The sequence below is a fragment of the Dicentrarchus labrax genome, unplaced genomic scaffold (genome assembly GCF_905237075.1).
Source record: "Dicentrarchus labrax unplaced genomic scaffold, dlabrax2021, whole genome shotgun sequence".
NCBI lineage: Eukaryota > Metazoa > Chordata > Actinopteri > Moronidae > Dicentrarchus > Dicentrarchus labrax.
Window position 1 is genome coordinate 26,318,106 of NW_026136707.1, and position 18,185 is coordinate 26,336,290.

General features: G+C 38.9%; 1 protein-coding gene across 9 annotated transcripts in view; it reads left to right on the plus strand.

Moving 5' to 3' along the window:
• Positions 1–969: 969 nt before the first annotated feature.
• The window catches only part of cep162 (centrosomal protein 162), a 30,036-nt gene continuing 12,820 nt past the window's right edge, over positions 970–18,185 (plus strand). Inside the window, exons 1-15 of one of the 9 annotated variants that reach the window (XM_051407251.1) lie at positions 970–1,051; positions 2,573–2,674; positions 3,956–4,079; positions 6,582–6,641; positions 9,429–9,572; positions 10,463–10,640; positions 11,269–11,348; positions 11,425–11,495; positions 12,934–12,964; positions 13,226–13,300; positions 14,998–15,201; positions 15,841–15,922; positions 16,384–16,639; positions 17,397–17,625; positions 17,829–17,992. In XM_051407251.1, coding sequence (XP_051263211.1) covers positions 2,615–2,674; positions 3,956–4,079; positions 6,582–6,641; positions 9,429–9,572; positions 10,463–10,640; positions 11,269–11,348; positions 11,425–11,495; positions 12,934–12,964; positions 13,226–13,300; positions 14,998–15,201; positions 15,841–15,922; positions 16,384–16,639; positions 17,397–17,625; positions 17,829–17,992 — 1,758 coding nt within the window. In that variant the 5' untranslated portion in view covers positions 970–1,051; positions 2,573–2,614. Of the gene's footprint in view, positions 1,096–1,131; positions 1,702–1,729; positions 1,915–2,094; positions 2,114–2,572; positions 2,675–3,955; positions 4,080–6,581; positions 6,642–9,428; positions 9,573–10,462; positions 10,641–11,268; positions 11,349–11,424; positions 11,496–12,933; positions 12,965–13,225; positions 13,301–14,997; positions 15,202–15,840; positions 15,923–16,383; positions 16,640–17,396; positions 17,626–17,828; positions 17,993–18,185 lie in introns of those variants that run through there. The other 8 variants (XM_051407252.1, XM_051407253.1, XM_051407257.1 and 5 more) reach the window with 8 other exon arrangements.

Consider the following 18,185-nt stretch of genomic DNA (forward strand, 5'->3'; position numbering starts at 1 on the left):
CTGCAAAATAACAATGTACTATACTTATGATTTAATCAATAACTAATTCAGTGTCACTCTTCTGGAGAAGGAAGCCCAGCTTTATAGGAGCTTTACATGGCTGTTATTTCCTGTATTAAAAGACCTATCAATCAATGTCGGGGTGACAGCAGTGTCTTGTGTTTTGAATGTTAGTAGTGAGATGGACATGATGGACAGATGTTGACCACAAATCTGCAGGTACAGGCAAATGTGTGAGCGCACTTGTGTATAGAAAGTATTTCATGACATATCACACATCGTCTATACATTAGTCATAATTAAAATAATTATAAATTAGGTAATTAAAAATATACATTTGAGAGAAATGAGAAAATATGCCTAATCATTCACTGATCACGCTATGATCGAAAACGATGATTGTCATCATCGTTTGTTGTGTCCATTAAGTAGTGAAAAATGCTCATTACAATTTCCTAAAGCTCAAATGAATATATTCAGATGTCTTGTGTTCAAGCAAAAGTCCAAAACCCAAATATATTCATGTTGTATTCTGGACTAATGTAGAAACAGCGTGGTTCAACATGGCGACCTCCATGGAAGGAGACCTGTAGATAAAAAAGCCTAACTTTAAGGTAACAAAAACATAATGATTCTTACTTTCAGGTAATTATACACTAATGAAAATAAAACACTGGACCTTTAACGCTCAAAATTGGTGGTCAGTTTATCTTTCAAATGAAGTCTGAATTATAATCATCAGTCATCAGAATAACATGGCAGTGCTAATACAGGGTGAATAAAACATTTGTTTTGTGTGTCATAGTTTTATCTGCACATAGGTGTCCACATACTTTTGACCATGAAACGTTCATGCATGCCCAACCCCCGAGTACTCGCTTTATCCTTCTGTATGCCCATTGGTTATCACTTCTTATGACGTTTTTTTCCCTAGCCAATCAGGTTGCTTTTGTCACCCGGGAGTTGTCGCGGGAACATACACTCAAAACAAGAAGGGAGGGGGACGTTTCATCAAGTGTTCATCAGTTGAGAGCCTGTTAAAGTCTTTAATGTGAGTTCTATCGATACCAGACTGAAAAGACTACGCTACTGAAAGTGAGGAGCTTTATTCGGCACTTAGTGGCAAACGTTAGTTTACTCTTCTAGACAGCTCACGTTACTAGCTAATTCGATAAACTACTTAGCTAACGTTACTGTTGGCTGTGTCAATTTTCCCGAAAAACACCGGAAGGGAGGCAGCACTTGGGGCACCGACGTTACTGCGCTGCCGTTTGTGTTTACGTTACCTAAAGTGACATATAGGCTATAAGGAGAACCAGAGTTTGTTTCCTTTTAATAACTAATTAGCTGTAGACGAAAAGGAGTCAATATATTATTTAAACGTTATATGAGAAAACAATCGAAATTCATGATTTTATGAGCGTTCTCCCAGTGAAATAAATTAAATTTGTACCTGGCTCTGCCTACATCTGAGGTTAGGGTAGTTATCAAGTTGGGTTATCTATATGTGTACTTTAACCGACCGAATTTAACGCTGGCTAACGTTAAATGTCCTTTTAGCGGGTAACGTTGCGGCTTTATTTTGACAGTTGTGACCGGAAGTAGTACTGTTGAATCCTATGAGCTTGACACCTGACCAACTGACATATCCCGTTCTCTGTTCAATGTATTTTAAAATGCTTGTCCCCGTTCGCAAATCTGGTAATGTTGTGGTGCAATGTCTTTCGCTTTTTCTTAATTTATGGGCTGTTGTGAAATATTCGGCATAAAATACTTTAGCAAGTAGCATTTTATTTCAGTACATTTTCACCTTTTACGAATGGTTTACAGAGCTCGCTAGCGTCGTACGCCGAGCACTTAAGTTAGGTTAATAACATTGTGGGATTCCTGGTAGAAATCAGCCATCAGACCCAAGTAATTCTTTAGTGAAAAGATTACCTTAAATACCTATCTGAAAGTTAGAATAGTTAGTAGCATTGATAATGGCTGCATTACGTGCCTAGATTCTTCTATTGTGACACAGCTTACCGGGATAACGTTACCTAACAGTTTAAATGGAATTGAGCTATCCTTATGAAGATTGTGCCTGTCCTGCTTTGACAAGTCTCACAAAGTAAAGACAAAACTTTAGCCATATTCGTCATCAATATTGTAACAACAAGCTGGAGTATACTGTATTAGTTCTACAGATTACACTGTATTTTCTGGTGTACATAAAGGATTTCTTTATCTTGTGATTAAGAGGCCTTTCTCAGCCGCTCACTTTTGGATTACACTTTTATGACTATGTACGCTGTTTGACAAAAGAAATCCTAACTGAGCTTTCACTTTGTGGATGTGATTGAACATTTTCTTTTTAAAACCCTATGTTCTAATATTTTGTAATATTGATATTGATTGCCAGTGTTCTGGGTTAGTATTCATCACAATGAAAACAACATAATGAGACTTATAAATACCGTAACTCACCTTGTCAAAGTTAGACATTTTAATGCTTATAATGTTTGTTTTAAACTATGCTACACACCTGAGGTGTAATTTCTTTCCCAAATTCTCTCTGTCTTTATGTCAGTTGTCTGGGTTCCCATTGGCTGATGGAGTGGACCGTATCACTATGTCTCAGAGGCTGACCAAGGAGGAGCTGGATGAACAGTTTGAGCTGTTCTTGAAGGAGGTAAAGTAATACTGTGTAGAAAAACTACTGTCGTACTGTATGCAAAGAAACCTTATGCTTTATAAGCCCTGATTTTGAACTGATTTACTTTTCGCTGCATAAGAGACAGAGATCTAGAAAATGAATGTATTACAGTGATTTTAGAGGGCGGTACAAAATATGTATTTCATCTGTTTCATCTTATGCTGCTGTGGTCTTAATGTTAATCTTAAATGGAAATGTTACAAGGTCTGACCTTAACAACTTCAGAGGCCCAAAAAGACTAGTGTGTGATGAGTGATCCTGAATTGTTACGAGTAGCAACATAACTGAAATGTGTCCATCTGTCCTATCCAAACCAACTCTATTGCATATTATAGCACTGACTAGATGTAAAAACACTGTAAGACTCATAAAAGAATGAGTATCTGACTTTTGTCTTCTAAATCTAAGCAGCAGCCGAGCAATATCTTCCATCATGTTGGCTAATATCAGAAATGCCACAATAATGACAGAAATCTGGATACTTAAAAGTCCAGTGTGTAACATCTATTGTCAGAAATGGAATATAGTGTTCATAGGTATGTTTCCATTAGTGAATAATCACCTGAATATAAGAATCATTGTGTTTTTGTTATCTTAGAATAAGCCTCCTATGTTGAACCACCATGTTTCTACAGTAGCCCTAAAGGGACAAACCAAACACTGGCTCTAGATAGGGGCATTTACACACGTTTCGACACTGGTGCTTGACCTTTTAAAGGTCCATTGCGAACTATGGTGGCTGGTGGTTTGTCCCTTCTGGGCTACTGTTGAAACATGGTGGACCCACAGCGTCTGTAGATAAAAAACAGCTCATTCTGAGTTAACACAACAATTCTTATTTTCAGGTGATCATACACTAATAAAAACATACCTATGACTATTACATTCCATGTTACACACTTGACTTTTAATACATTTCACTCAAAACCATATCTGTCAACCTCATGGTGTTGGTAAATAAACAGTCAGGGAATCACCAAAGTCGGTCGGATTCATCCCATGGAGAACATGGATTTCTATTTAAAATGACATGGCAATGCCTCCAATAGATGACAGTAAAGGGAGGAGAGAGAGGGGACATGCGGCAAAGGGTCACAGACTGGAGTCGAACCTGTGGCCGCTGCAGCAAGGACTAACTCTCCCACACTGGACCTTTTAACATCAAAGATTGACACAAAAAGCAAACAATGTCATGGTTTAATATACACAGTCTTATCTTGAAGGCATCTCTGTGACTGAAACCGGACTCCCTGTCAGTCTGTTTCAGATGACTCGGTGGATTTCACAAGCTCTGACAAGCAGCCCGGTGCTAAAAGCAGTCGGAAACCAGCCCAGAAAACAACAGTGTCCTGGTGGCAAGATGACGAGCACAGCGGTCGAGGTAGTAATGAGGAGGGAATCCTCCATCATGTAGCATCCATCACACCAGACATGTTGGCCTTTGTCTGCCTGGCACTTTTCAGAATGAGAATGTGTGACGTCAGTGGCTGCAGTTGTGCTGGGGTTTTGAGCTCTGCAGTCCAGGGTGGGACTGAGAGACAATCTGAGCATATGTTCCTGCAATTAACAGCTGGCAGCAATTAAACGCCCATAAAAGTAGTTATTCATGGCAAAACCAAATAGAGGTCGCTGGCTTGCTGGGGAATATCGAGAGAGAGATACATTATGTACAGTTGGTATGCAGAGATCCACACTTTACACAACACAACTTTACTGAATTTGAATGGCATTACTTCCTGACTTGACATAACAATCCCATTCTGAAATCAGTGCATTTGGTCTGCTAAAGGGCGTTTGGTATTTTTCAACATGGATCTTATTTTCCAATGTTTTTGAGTCAAATTGACAATTGGGGACAACAAGTTTTGAATTTGGTCCAGTATTGAGAGTGAGAGTCACTTTGGGTCCAAAGAGGGGACCTGGGAACGATACTCAAAAAATCAACTATCTTTCTCTGCTCTGACTGGCTGTTTTCATTCTGGCCCAGAATATTCTTGGAGGAGCCAGAGGAACTTTTTTTCACAGATTATCTGTCTCAAGGGTTACAACCCGAGCTTCTTATTTTATATTTTCTTACTCCCCAACCCTCCCTTGAGGCAGAAGTAAATAATAATGTTTTCATGCACACAGTAATGTGACTGCTGGGGCGGCTGTGGCTCAGAGGTAGAGCAGGGTTCAATAATTGGAAGGTTGGCGGTTCGATCCCCGGCTCCTCCCCACTGCATGTCTCTCTTGATTAAGATACTTAACACCATATTGCTCCTATGTGCATGAAACAGTGTATGAATGTGAGCAAATGTGGTGAGTGTGGCATGTATAGTACAGAGCGTTGAGTGGTCGACAGACTATAGGGGCGCTAAGTTATATAAGTATAGTCCATTTACCATTTACTGCCGCAAATATCATTAAGCAGCAAAACTAAGAACTGTAGTTGTAAACAGAGGAAACTCTCCAGAGGGATCTGAGGAGTTGTCAGTTTCCCTGTATGAACCTGGACTGTGTGTGACCTTAGGGAACATTAATTAACATTAAATCCTGTCTGCGTGTCGGGAGATTTAAATAATCAGTGAAGTTATGCTGTTCTTCGTTCGTAAATGAGCCCAGCTCTCTCCCTATGAGGAGAAACTTCACCCTGTTTTAGCCACCCTCAATCCATCTGCTATTAATCAGAACGTCATCCTATTTTTTATAACCCAGCTGTCAGATCAATCTCAGTGCTGCAGTTTGAACTGCGATCTGTGTGTGCATTACAATGATGCAGGGGATTCATGTGCAGGTGTTTGTTAAACAGGTAACAGGCTGCTCCTCTGGCACTGATAACTGTGTGTCTTTATTATTATTAGCTGTCACTGTCATCAGAAACAGACGTCGCTTCACATGATGATTCAGAGGAAAGGACATCTCAATTCTCTAAAAACATATTTCCTCCTTCCTTCTCTCCTTCTTCTCTTTTCCTTGTATCTTAGCCCCTCCCACCAGGAATGCATGTATAGACGCAAGTGAGGGAAATGTGGATGCAGTTAGGAGACATGAAATGCACCCATGTACAACTGTCAGTTGCCTGCTGCAACTTATTAAATCAAAGTACCTCTTCCACCCTAACTTGTATTTTTCTCCTTTACACTGTTGACTGATGTTTCCTTTACCTATGTCTGTCCTCATTATCCATTTCCAACTGGACAAGCCTAATGTTTTCAAAATGCTGTTTGATTTCTTTCTGCTCCTCTTATAACACTATCCTGTCTGTCTGGCTCGCTGGATATTTCTTTTCTTTCTTTCACTGAATTTTTCTTTTCTGTTCACTTACAATGCTGATGTTGCACATCTTTCAATTACATACTATGGCGATATGTACAGCTGTGAAAACACACACACTCACAGCATGCTGATGTGCAGAGCATACGTTAAATTGTTATTTGACTATAGTTACTATAGTCTACATTTAGATTAGCTGGCTTAAAGACCAACCGTAGCCTCATTTAGATCAGTAATTAGTCTTTGTGAACTGTCAAGGTTCCCTGAAAACTTGGAAGACATGGAACTTTAGAGGCTAGTTTTCCCTGGAAATTGATAAAAATGACCCTAAATCCTGGAAAAATGTTATGTTGGGAAATGAATCCGTATATACTCAGATTGCCTCCATAAAAACCTGTATATTGAGTTAAAGGTGTCAATAAAAAGCGTGTTGCCCTGCATTGCCCTTCAGTAATGTAGTAACATCCAGTAAACAAATCTGTCTCACTGCTACTATGAAACATCAAATTTACTACAAAAATGTGCAAATCTACAGAAAAACTGGGTCCACATTCATACCTCTGTGTTTGTCAGTTCATTATCTCCTTATCTGAAAGACTGTCACTTTGTGTTTTTCCTCTTTCCCCAGCAGAGATGGCCAAAAGCAGATTTATCAAAGCCAAAAAATCTCAGCCTGAGAACGATGATGGTGAGAACAAGTTGAGAAAAAGTGCCACTACAGAGAGTGCAGAAGGCTTTTAGACTACGTCCACATTAAGCTAGTTCAGGTTTAAAACATGCATCCACAGTGTTCCCAGGTTGTTTCTGTAAAGATTACAGTTACTCTCAGAACCACTGATTAGTCCCCTCCTGCTCTCTGATGACTTATACTCTGTTTTAAATCAGCGTATTTTTTTGACAAAAGCCTACAATTTCTAAAATAAATAAAAAAGGGAGTGGCATTACTGAAAACAGAGCAGTGAGTCAGAGGAATAAAACATTATTTTCTGAGTCTTTCACTGCCATTACATTCTAGAACCCTAATAAACAGAACCACATCTCCGCACAACCCTGCAGGAGGGAGCTGCATTGCTGGATATTTGTGAATGTAGCCAAAGCCAATTCTGTCTGCCATGTGTGTATATCTCAGTGGAAACAAAGCCTTGTGTAGTTTAGATGTCACATTCAAATAGCTATTCCATATTTAGCTGAACAGTGCAACAATATTATTTCTTCTTCTTGCTGTCTCAAGTTATTTGTGCGGAACCTGTTTATAAGCCGGTCCCTAAACCTCGCAGCAAAGCTCTGGATAAACCGCTTCAATTGGACAAGACCCCCAAAGATACAGTTTTGGAGGTTCCTCAAAATTCCACTCCATCTGACGACCTGCGTTCTGACAGTCTGAGCAGTCCCACTCTTGAAAACCTCCAGTGTGTGTCGAGCCCTGATGAGACACACTCTAATGATACTCCACCAGCCAGCACTGATAGTTGTTCCCAGATGGACAGTGAAGATGGTAACTTCAACTTAGACCCACAAACCCTTCGGTAGTGTTGTATTAGTCCCTCAGCAGTAGACTGATATACATCACTAGCACCACTAGTTTTTGTTATTGTCTCTTATTCAGTTGTTAGTTTTTATGTTGTGTGTTTAAGTTGTACTTTTCCTGCCTGCCACACAGACCTGGAGACTCTTGTATGTTTGCTTACTGATGTATAAGTTATTATTCTCTATTGCATAGCAGATGCTGATAGTCTGAAGGTTTTTCCTTAATCGTGCTTACTTGAAAGCAAATTCTCATAAACTCATCATTCCATTTAATTTCCTTTGAAATTCAATTTGCATTATTTTACTTTGGAAATTGATTGTTCATGAAATGGCAGGGTTGCACCTTAAAAAACAGCCAGGCAAGTAGTGGTGGCATTGTGTATGTGTGTGTGAGACATTTTTCAGAACAGCATCTTTAACCTGACACACCAACATGTTAGCCGGCAAAACAGAAATCACAGACGATTACTTATTCAAAAACAGAGTGGAATGATGCATATATACCAAAATACACTGGGTGGCAGTATGGGACCATGAGTAGCGGTGCAGACAGAGGTCCCCAGCCTTTATTTCAGACTTACCCCCACAGTCCTGTGAACTCAAATACCCCTTCATCAACACTAAAGGTCATATTCCAAATGTGTTCATTTGAACTGATTTAAAAGACACTATGTAACACTATTGACGATACAAAAGTGGATATTATTAGAATAGTTTTTTTTACATACAGTACAACTGTCTGTCAGCTGTTTTGGTTTGCTAACTTTTTTAGCCCTTTATCCATTACCTTTGGTTACTTCAACAATTTATCTGTTACCTTTAGGCTTTTTGACCATCTACAGATTTTTAGATGTTTTTTTTCCAATCATTTATACCCTTTCTGACTAACATTTTGGACAGTTTATTTGTTACTTTTTATTATTTTGACCGTTTATTAATTACTTTTATCCCGCTATGCAGTATCCTTTGCTTGCTTACTAACAAGTATTCATGCACTATCGATCAACCTTTTTCACAGCAGCCATTTGGTCATGAGATAGTAGGTTAAAAACAAGTTACTAATTAATGATACTAATTAAGGTTGTGTTCCATTTAGTGTAACAGAGCCTTTTCAATTAGCCACATACACAATAGCAGCACTCTGGCTCTGTTTGTCCCGGTGTTACAGCTGACTCAGTATGTTGATACATATTTATTTAATTAAAAATTTTAAGTTCTATAGTTTTTATATTAGTTGACTAAATGTTTTCACGTACCCCCTGGCAACTGCAGAAGTACCCCCTGGGGTGCATGTACACCTGGTTGGGAATTACTGCTGTAAGAGTTTCTTATCCATCTTAATATAAATGATGATGCGTGAGTAAAGTTTAAATAAAGTTCTTTACTGAGGACTAAAATAACTAAAAGTCTCAGTAAGTTATAACTGCACTGACACATAGACAGATGGACAGAATGTAGAAGTGGGTGCAGATACATATTCTGAGAAAATGTCCTCAGTATTTACACACAGTTTTAGTTATATAGATACATTCATCCAGGTCCCATCATCCGGTAACCACAATCAGTACCCACCTTCAGCTGACCAGTTACCAATTCTATATACAATAGAAACACACACACACACACACACACACACACACACACACACACACACACACGTGTGTATATCTTTTAGAAACAATAGAGTTGTGAATATTTAGTTGTGATTGTGTGAGGTGTGTTTGTGTCCACAGTTTGTTGTTATATATCAGATTTGTCCTCATGTACAACCTGTACTGTATTATTAGTGTCAGTCCTTGATGTTGAATGTCAGTTTAAGAAGAATGAACACACTAACATAAATCCTGTAAATATAATCAATAGATAATCTTTTTACAGTTGTTAATCATAACGTAAGATGATTCAACTAATGACTGAATAATGTCTCTTTCTCTAAAAAAAATTCCAGGACTGCTGGGACCTGGGAAGACTTTCAGGAAGTCTTTGAGGAAATCTCAGTCTATTCGGGAGGAGGAGGAGGATCCAGGGGACACTGGTTTGAGGGGAGAAGGGCTGGAGGCAGCTGCTTTCAGAGACAGTACTGAGATAGAGGGTGAGTCTTGGACAGGGTATGACTGACACATGGGGCCAAGATACTTTCATTAAAAGCACTATTGACTAGCAGTTTGTTGGATTACACTTCTACACTTACACTATAGTGCAATTAATTCAACACTGGTTGTCTATAGGAGGGGTTTCCAAAGTTTGACACTGTTGACCAAGGGCCAGTAGTCTTACTTCTGTTTAGAGGAATGCTTCAAGTTTTGGAATTACTTATCCCATAATTTGGGGGCTTTGGGGGGGATGTAAACATGTTGCCATGAAGTCAGTTAATTAGCTGTGAGCTACTACTTAAACCCATTTTTTAAAGCTTATATTTGTTGACATTTTGGCAAATTGGCTCCATTAAAAGTATGCCAAATTAGCTATGAGCAGTTCCTATTTGCAATATACTCATGGATGTACAGACAACTAACACTGGATTACCTGGATACTGAAGAAAACTTAAAAATGTGATAATTCTCAGGCAAGTTCTGGAATGATAAGGAGTAGATATTTTGTATTTTACTCACAGTTAATAGAAATATGCCTCGGTTCAGCTCGACTGCAACTTGCTGATGTGAAAGCTTGCGCTTGCTTTGTATGAACTAGTTTGTGGCTTGTGTTGTCTGACAAAATGGGACATCTAAGTTGTCTAGGTGTTTCCCACGGTTTCCAAGAAAACACTAAGCTCCAGTTTTCCAGTTCAAATGTGTTCAGCTATTGCAAAGGAGCTTTTTAATGTTGTCAGGTATTCAAATAGCAAGTCACTTGAAGCAGCCGTTAGTGTTTCAGTCCTTCTGTTCTGAGCAATACTTTATCACGCCGATTTTTTGCTTTTTTATCGTTTTGAAGTATCAAATTTGTGCTTTCCACATATGCTCTCTTTACGTGTGTATGCAGAGTCAGTGACGGTACCAGCTGCGAATACGACACATATTGGCTTGGACACTCTGGAGGAAGCAGAGGAGAAAGCCAGGTTCTTTGCCCAATTAGAGGCAGGGGCTTTATCAACTATAGATTACTCCAAGCTGAACAGGGAGCTGGACTCAACAAGTTCCACCCTCGGTACTAACCTCAGGTATGTAAACTGTCAAACTCTAATATTACACCCACAGAACACTAATAGCCCTTTCCCATACACGTATACTGACTTGATTTGACTTGGTTTGACTCGGTGCATCAACCCAGTGAGAAGAGAGGGACCAGCGTTATGTTCTAAAGCGTAATTGAACACGGCCACCTTCCTATCTGCAGTATGTAGACTTGTATTTATGGAAGAATAGCCGCTAACTAAGCTCAGTGATAAACACATTTAATTCCCTATAAACTCTTCTGAATGAAAGTCCCCAGTTGTTTTGTTAGTTAAAATCAGGAAATGTTTTCATGAGCAGTAACACGACTCCCAGTTAGCTCAAATAAAGCAGATATTTAGGTGTCATTTGATTTGTTGACCAGAATATGACCAGGCAGTAAATATCAGAGAAATGAAATGAAACCATAGTATATAACCAGCAGGCTCCTCATTGGCTGCCATTTCGCCTCTCTTTGGAAAGCCACAGCAAGTCTACTTTTCAGTCTAACCTTGTTGTAGTAAAGTTATTCTGTTAGAAGTCCAATGGTGACCAGGGTCAGGCTTTGCTGCTGACTCTGCCCTTGAGGATCACAGTTGTGACTGTGATGCATAAGGATGGATATCCTCCCTGCAGGAAAGCTGAGGAAGCAGTGGAGCAGAGTGATGATGATCAAAGGAAGGCCAGGGTGACAGAGACCGTCAGAGAGTCTCCAGGTAAGAGTAATGAACCCTCGGCAAACCTTCTCTTTCTCTGTCTCTGTGTGTCTCAACCAGGTCTTTTGTCTCTCAGTTTCTACAGGCTCTCCACACTACAGTGAGGATTTTGAGGAAGAGGAGAATGGAAAAGAGCCACTGGAGGAGGTTTGTAGTTGGAATCTATGATTATTAAACTCAGAAAGTGTTCTTTGATAAGTGATTAAATCATTTTAACTTAAGATCCACTTACTAACTCTCTGTGTGCATAATGTATTATCTGGTGCATTCAAAATAAAAATATATATACTGGTAATCTGTCAGTCCTAGTGAGCTAGCTACAAAAGGAGGATCGAGGTATCAACTGAAGAATATGTTTTCCACCTAGTTAACTGTATTGCAGAGGAAGCTAGAAGATAGTATAAAGAGAATGGGTGATGAGGGATATATCCTGGCATATACACCACAATGATGACAACATCAAAGCCAAACAAATCCAATCAAAAAACAAATCCATGTGGTTGAAGTTGCTGAGGAATAACTCAAACACGACACTGTAAAGGCAGAACAGGAATACCACAGCCATAAAATATATGTTAGAGCTATGGTTATGGCGATATATGCTAATTTTACAACATGGAACCATCACACCAAACACCTATTTGTGTCATTAAACAGAAAAATACAACCATCTCAATTTAAGTTTCTTTATTTTACAGAATTAAACTGAATTGTCTTAACTCATCTTAAAACACACAAACTGGACAGAAAAACTCACCAAAAGTGTTGCTGTTCCTGTTCCAACAATCACCAACTGTGATGTCTAACTAATTGTCTCAGTTAGATGTGAAAATATTCCAGATCTACACACTGTCGCTGTCTCTCTGATCCCATACCTTTCTGTCGCTCCTCTCCACCTTCTCCCTGCTGTGTTTTTTTCATCCCCGGAGTCAGAGTCCTGGTCGGAGCCCCTGTGAATCACCTTGTTACTGTATTCCAGAGTAAAGTGTGATAGCATTCTGGCTCCACAGCTATTTTTCCTCTCACTTTTTCTATGACTTAGTGTGTCTACTGCATCGCCTAGCAGCAGGTCTCATTCTTCAGAGGCAGACAGTTAAATTAGCAAAATAAAAATCAGCCCAAAAAACAAGCCAGCGATGGACTCTTAATGCCCTTAATGACCAGAAATAAAAAAACTTTGCTAGTGGTTAACACTGACTGAGTATCATCAGTGTGCTTCACACTACGGACTGAGAGCCAAACCCCATGAAAAACGCTGTCTGTGTACTTGAGGCAGATTAACAGGATCCTGTGCAAAGCCACTGTGGTTACAGTGAAATATGTGTAGGAAACACTGTATCACTGCTAGTGGTTAGTTGCCAATCCTCAGAGAATTCTACCAATAGAGCTGCTGTTCTGCCTCCTGAACTGGAGAGGTCAGTTTGCTTTGCTTCCAGCTCAAATTTGCACTGAGACCAGTCACTAAAATTTGTAATCATGTTACTGAGGCTTCATGCTCTAAGCTTTTTCTCTGTTTATACTGAAATCTGACAAACTGACATCTTACTACATGATTCAATAATTCATGCTGTTGTCTGTCTTTCAGAAGTCTAAAATGTCTCCAATTCTTGCCAAAGGTAAGAGAGAAAGAGATGATATTTTACTGAGGTCATGGGTGAGTATTGGGAGGAATAAAATCTTTCAGTCAAAGACAAACCATTACATAATAAAGCACTACAGAGGAAGCCATTTTAATAATACCAATAATGACCTCACCATCAACAGTGTGTATCTGTTCAAAGCTCATTCAAATGTCTCATTAGTTTTGGATCAAACAGGTCTTTACTGCTAGTTCACAAGGACTTCTAGCTAACTACGTGTATATACTTTTATCTCAGTTTCTCTCTATGATTCCTTGGATGACCCCAGTGGAGAAGACAGAAAGAAGGACACAGCAGGATCTCTGGACAGAGGTAACACAAATGCATCGGGTCAAGTAAATAATAGTGTTAAAATGAAATTTTTTTGTCAATGGAGTCTGGTGGTGAGTTATGGCTGTTTGTCCCTAAGGATTAGCTAACGTTACATGGCAGCGATTGCAGACTGTTTTCTCTTCTAACCAAACCAGTGTTGGTGATAGTTATAAGGGCTGTTGAAAGACTAACAAAGATGGTTTTGGTGAGTTTTATTTTGTTTATGTCCAGTTTGAAGTGTGTTACGTTTATGTGCTAGGTAAAATGACTGGTTTTGTCTATGGAGTCTGGCCAGCTGTAGCACCCAGTTGTTTTGGTCTGAGATGCTGGTTCTCTAGTGCGACATGTACTGACAAGTGAATTTCATATAATGTTTAAAACATGGTGGTATGACAGTCAGTTCATGTGTCTTAGAGGAAAGTCTTCCAGGTAGTCTGGAAGGCGGTGAACTTGTCAAGAACAGAGAATACCTTTGCAGTTACACTATAAATGGAAGATATTTTTAGAGTGGAGATACACTAAGGACTACAAAGTTGTCATAGCAATAAGGTAATGGGTGTCATACTGTTGTCCAAAAAAAATAATAATAATAATTACATATATATATATATATATATATATATATATATATATATATACCATATATTATTAGATTGGCTCAGCACTCCCAAAGCCAGCACACAGCAGAAGTTCCCAAAACACCAAATCTGACTCAACAATTTATCAAATATGTTATGGCCATCCCATCTTTTTGGGGAAAATGTAGCACCCGGACTGTATGCAGCATTCTGCATAGATACATGAAACAACAATGTCTCCTAAAATGATACTAATGGTTTGAAGATTTTGGTTTGATACACATCATTGGTTATCGGAGATGTTATATACTTCAAGATATATTCGAAGATAAAGTGATGTATCCACTGAGCTTGATTATTCTTTTCATCAGTTGTATTTAAGAAATCCACATCCTCTCCTCCACAACTACACTGGAAATAATAAATATGCTATTTTTTGAAAATGTAAAAAAAGAAGTTGGACTTTTAAATCTGCTTTGAGATTTGTTTTTGTTTTTTTGTTCTTTGTTTTTTTTGTGTTTTATGAGAGTAAGATAGGCGGGCAATAATGAAATGTGGGACATGATAAAGTCTTGTTAAATTTCCAGTTGGCGAAGGATAAAAGATGGGTGTACTTAGTAGAGAACTGTCTGTATACGTTTATTTATATTTTACACATTTGATTTAAGTTGATCAGATATGTAGACCGTGAGGTTGAGCTTTGAAATACTTAAAAGTTACCATAAAGAAGTGAATCATGTTATACTGTAGTTCCCACAAGAAAAACTAATAGAATATGTCAGTGAACAAGCCAGATAAATTCAGTATGAACATTTGTTTCCTTATTTTATTGTTAAAAACAACCTAGGTTGCATTTTGTTTCCCCTAAAATGTATTTGCTGTTACAAATTAGCTGTGTATAAATGTAACTTATACTTAGTGTTCAGATCTCTTGCACTCTCTTACTGTTTCTTCCTGCTAACTGAAAACTGTTACAATATGTGTTTCCTCACAATAAATCTTTGAGCTACCAGTTGTTTCTTATCAGAAAAATCCAAAGGGGACTTCATGACTCACTGCAGTTTCCCCACAAGATCATTTCAGTTTCATCTTGCCAAACTAAACTTGTTTTCTCAACAGGGCAGTCGTATGTGCAGAGTGGAGGCTCAGAGATGGAAGCTCTTCATGAGGCCTACAGACAGATCCACATTGTGGAAGATTCAGACGACCATAATCACCGTTATTCATCTCTGGAAGGAAGGGGGAGGATCCACAGACCTGTGTCTCCATCGTCCCCTCCACACACCAGACAGTCTCTCCAACCTGCTTCCACCAATGAGTCAGGTCAGAAACTGTAAACAGTATTTTTGGGAATGTTGGACTCTTGCTGTCTGTATAAATCACTGGTTGGTTGAACTGTAAGAATGATGCATTCCAGTTAAGTGTTTTACTCTTTGGAAGTCTGGATTCTGAATATGTCAAGGACAAACAAAGTTTATTATACTTACACATTTTGTTCAGCAAGATAATCTTTACAAATGAACTCCACTTTTATGATTATTGAAGCATAAATGCCATCGCTAACGTTGGCTATAAACAAACTACACCACGGTCACATGACTTCAGCATCACCACCACTAAGGTTATAATTAAATCTTGTAATTAAAATCTACGAGTTGTACAGTTTGAGTTCGAATAGTTTACAAAGTGTGAGTATAAACACAATGAGGCTGTAAAGGCGGTCTACTGAGTAGATCAGTCTCTGTGTTTTAATGTCACCAGCCCTTTGTAGTCTCATTTAGACACTTGTTAGCAACTAGCAGCATCTATTTTAAGACACAGAAAAGCTTCAGAATTCACCACATTATACACATACAACCTACATATACATATATGTATATATATAGATAGATAGTTTGACACATTCACTGTGCTGTGATGATTACAGTGATGCCATGCTGATTTATTTGTGTGTACATTTAGAGCTACCCACTGCTGAAGAGTTGATGAGACCCATCCGGCCAGAGAAGGACCACATCAGAGGCTTCACCCTCCAGCCTGTCAGGTTAAGACTGTGAAGTCTGGAATTATCCACAATGATCACATCACAGAACATCAACAGACTGTCAGTTAATTATGTTTGTCCACTGGTTGATCTGACTGTCACATGGATTTAACACAGTTGTACACATTATGGATGTTACCACAGAGATCTGGCATTGAGATTAGCCTCAGCATTTCGTTCATTATTTCAACTTTTATTTACAGTGTCATCCAATTGGAGTTGTTAACTTTTTGTTGTTGTTTTTTTTTTTTTAACAGATAGTTAACACCAAACAAAATAAAGTAAATTTTATCATGCAAAGCTGCAGGTAATAAAATATTAAAAGTATAAATGGTAAAAGAATAAACAAGACATTAAAGTCTACTGGGAAATTCATAAAACCCTCAAAATCTAAACCTGGATGACAACAGTAACAACTATATACGTTTTAGTGTGTTTTTCTCTTCGTTTTCTGATTACAGTGCTGTAGAACTTGACCAAGAAAAGAGATCCCACTTCTTGGAAAGGACTTTCCCAGATGTCACTTCTCCACAGTCACAACTGAAGCGACCTGGGGAGGCTGACCCCGTTTCAGGCATAAAGGGAGCAAGGGAACTGGGCTCCCCGGACCCTCCCAGCCATAACCTGACATGGAGCATCAGACAGGAAGTAGAGAGGCTGATGCAGGATCAGAACAAGTACACATCCTCACAGGCTGGCAAAGCTAAGAGAGTACCGGTGAGGCAAACTCTAAACTCTTCTTAAAACCAGTTAAAGCATCAGTTCTCCCAGAAAGAAAATTCACAATTTAACATTTATGTGGTAATAAAGCTAGTCATCTGTTGTCACTGAAACAAAGTGTGCTGTTTTTCTCCTCACCTAGATTCACTGTCAGGATAGTGTAGATAGAACAGCTTAGTGCTTTATTCCACCATTCATGGCTGCATTGCAGCATTGATGTGCCCGCTGGAGCACAAAAACTATGAAAAAATGTACCAGGTCAACAAAACCAGATGTCATCTTAGTGGAGGAGAGCATGGCGGTAAACTCCACCAGACAAAGGGAACACATGGACAGTCTGGACAACAAGTTGCTAATAATTAATAAATTACATAAAATAATATACAGAAATTAATTTTATTTAATGTTTTATTCCATTCTTTATAAACAATATGACTATAGCAACATATCACCCTGCGTGTTTGGTTTCCCCGTGCTCTCCAGAGGTTTACTTTCTTTCTGAATCCCTGTTAATGCGACATTATTTAGAAAAAGTTTACAGACAAGATTATATTAAAAAGTAATTTGTTTATTTGAATTGTGCAGTGCATAAACAGCGCAAAGTTGTCCTTATTATCAAAATCACAAGATACAAACCTAATATTATACAAAAACAGCTAAATCACCTCTACCACACTCACCGTCAGGAGCATTTTCCTTGTTTTTCACTACACTATTGTTTAATCATGATGAATTGTGGACATTTTACCCCTAGGCCTCCCATGGCTCCGCTGTTTCTCATCCCTCCACAGTTTCAGTGAGGAAACCCACTGTGGCTCCTGTGAGAGACAGGAGAGCGGAGGGGAGAACAGCAGTGACTTCCAGATCTTCGGGGCTGAGTAGAGCTGCTGTTTCTACAGCCAAAACCCAGTCCTCTGTTCCACGTCAGTATCCACAAGAAAGAGCCAAATTAACAAAGAGCCAAGAAAAAGATGACTACACAGGTTGTTATTGACACTCGTACACAAAATATCAAATCATTAAACTGTTCGGATAATTTAAGATAAGGGTCTGTAAATTGTGCCGTTACATAAATGCTGAATCTGGTGGTATCTTCATAATATGGGAGCATGGCGCAGAGCTGTGGAATCAATGTGTAATGTTAGTAGCTGTGTGTTTGATGTGTCTTTTATGTTTGTCTGATTAGCAGAGGTAGGTCTGAAGGTGAGCAGTGAGCTGGTGGCATCTGTTCAGTCCTTAGTGGCTGTCCTCCAGCAGCAGATAGACACCAGCAGTCACCAGGACGCTGCAGACACACAGGAAGTCAGAGGTCCTCAGGAAACCAGACAGACACATCTTCCAAAGGACAGTGTAAGAAAACAACTTAACTAACAACTGACTTTAAAATGAGAACCCTCTGGAAAAAAAAAAAGGTCTTCAGTATGCATTTGCAGCGTGGGGTCTTAGAAATCCAATTATCTGAATTTTAGGCAAAGCATTTTAGGAAGCATCAGTTGTCACTGTTTTCAGATGGGATACCAGTGAGGGATCATGTCAGTGTTGC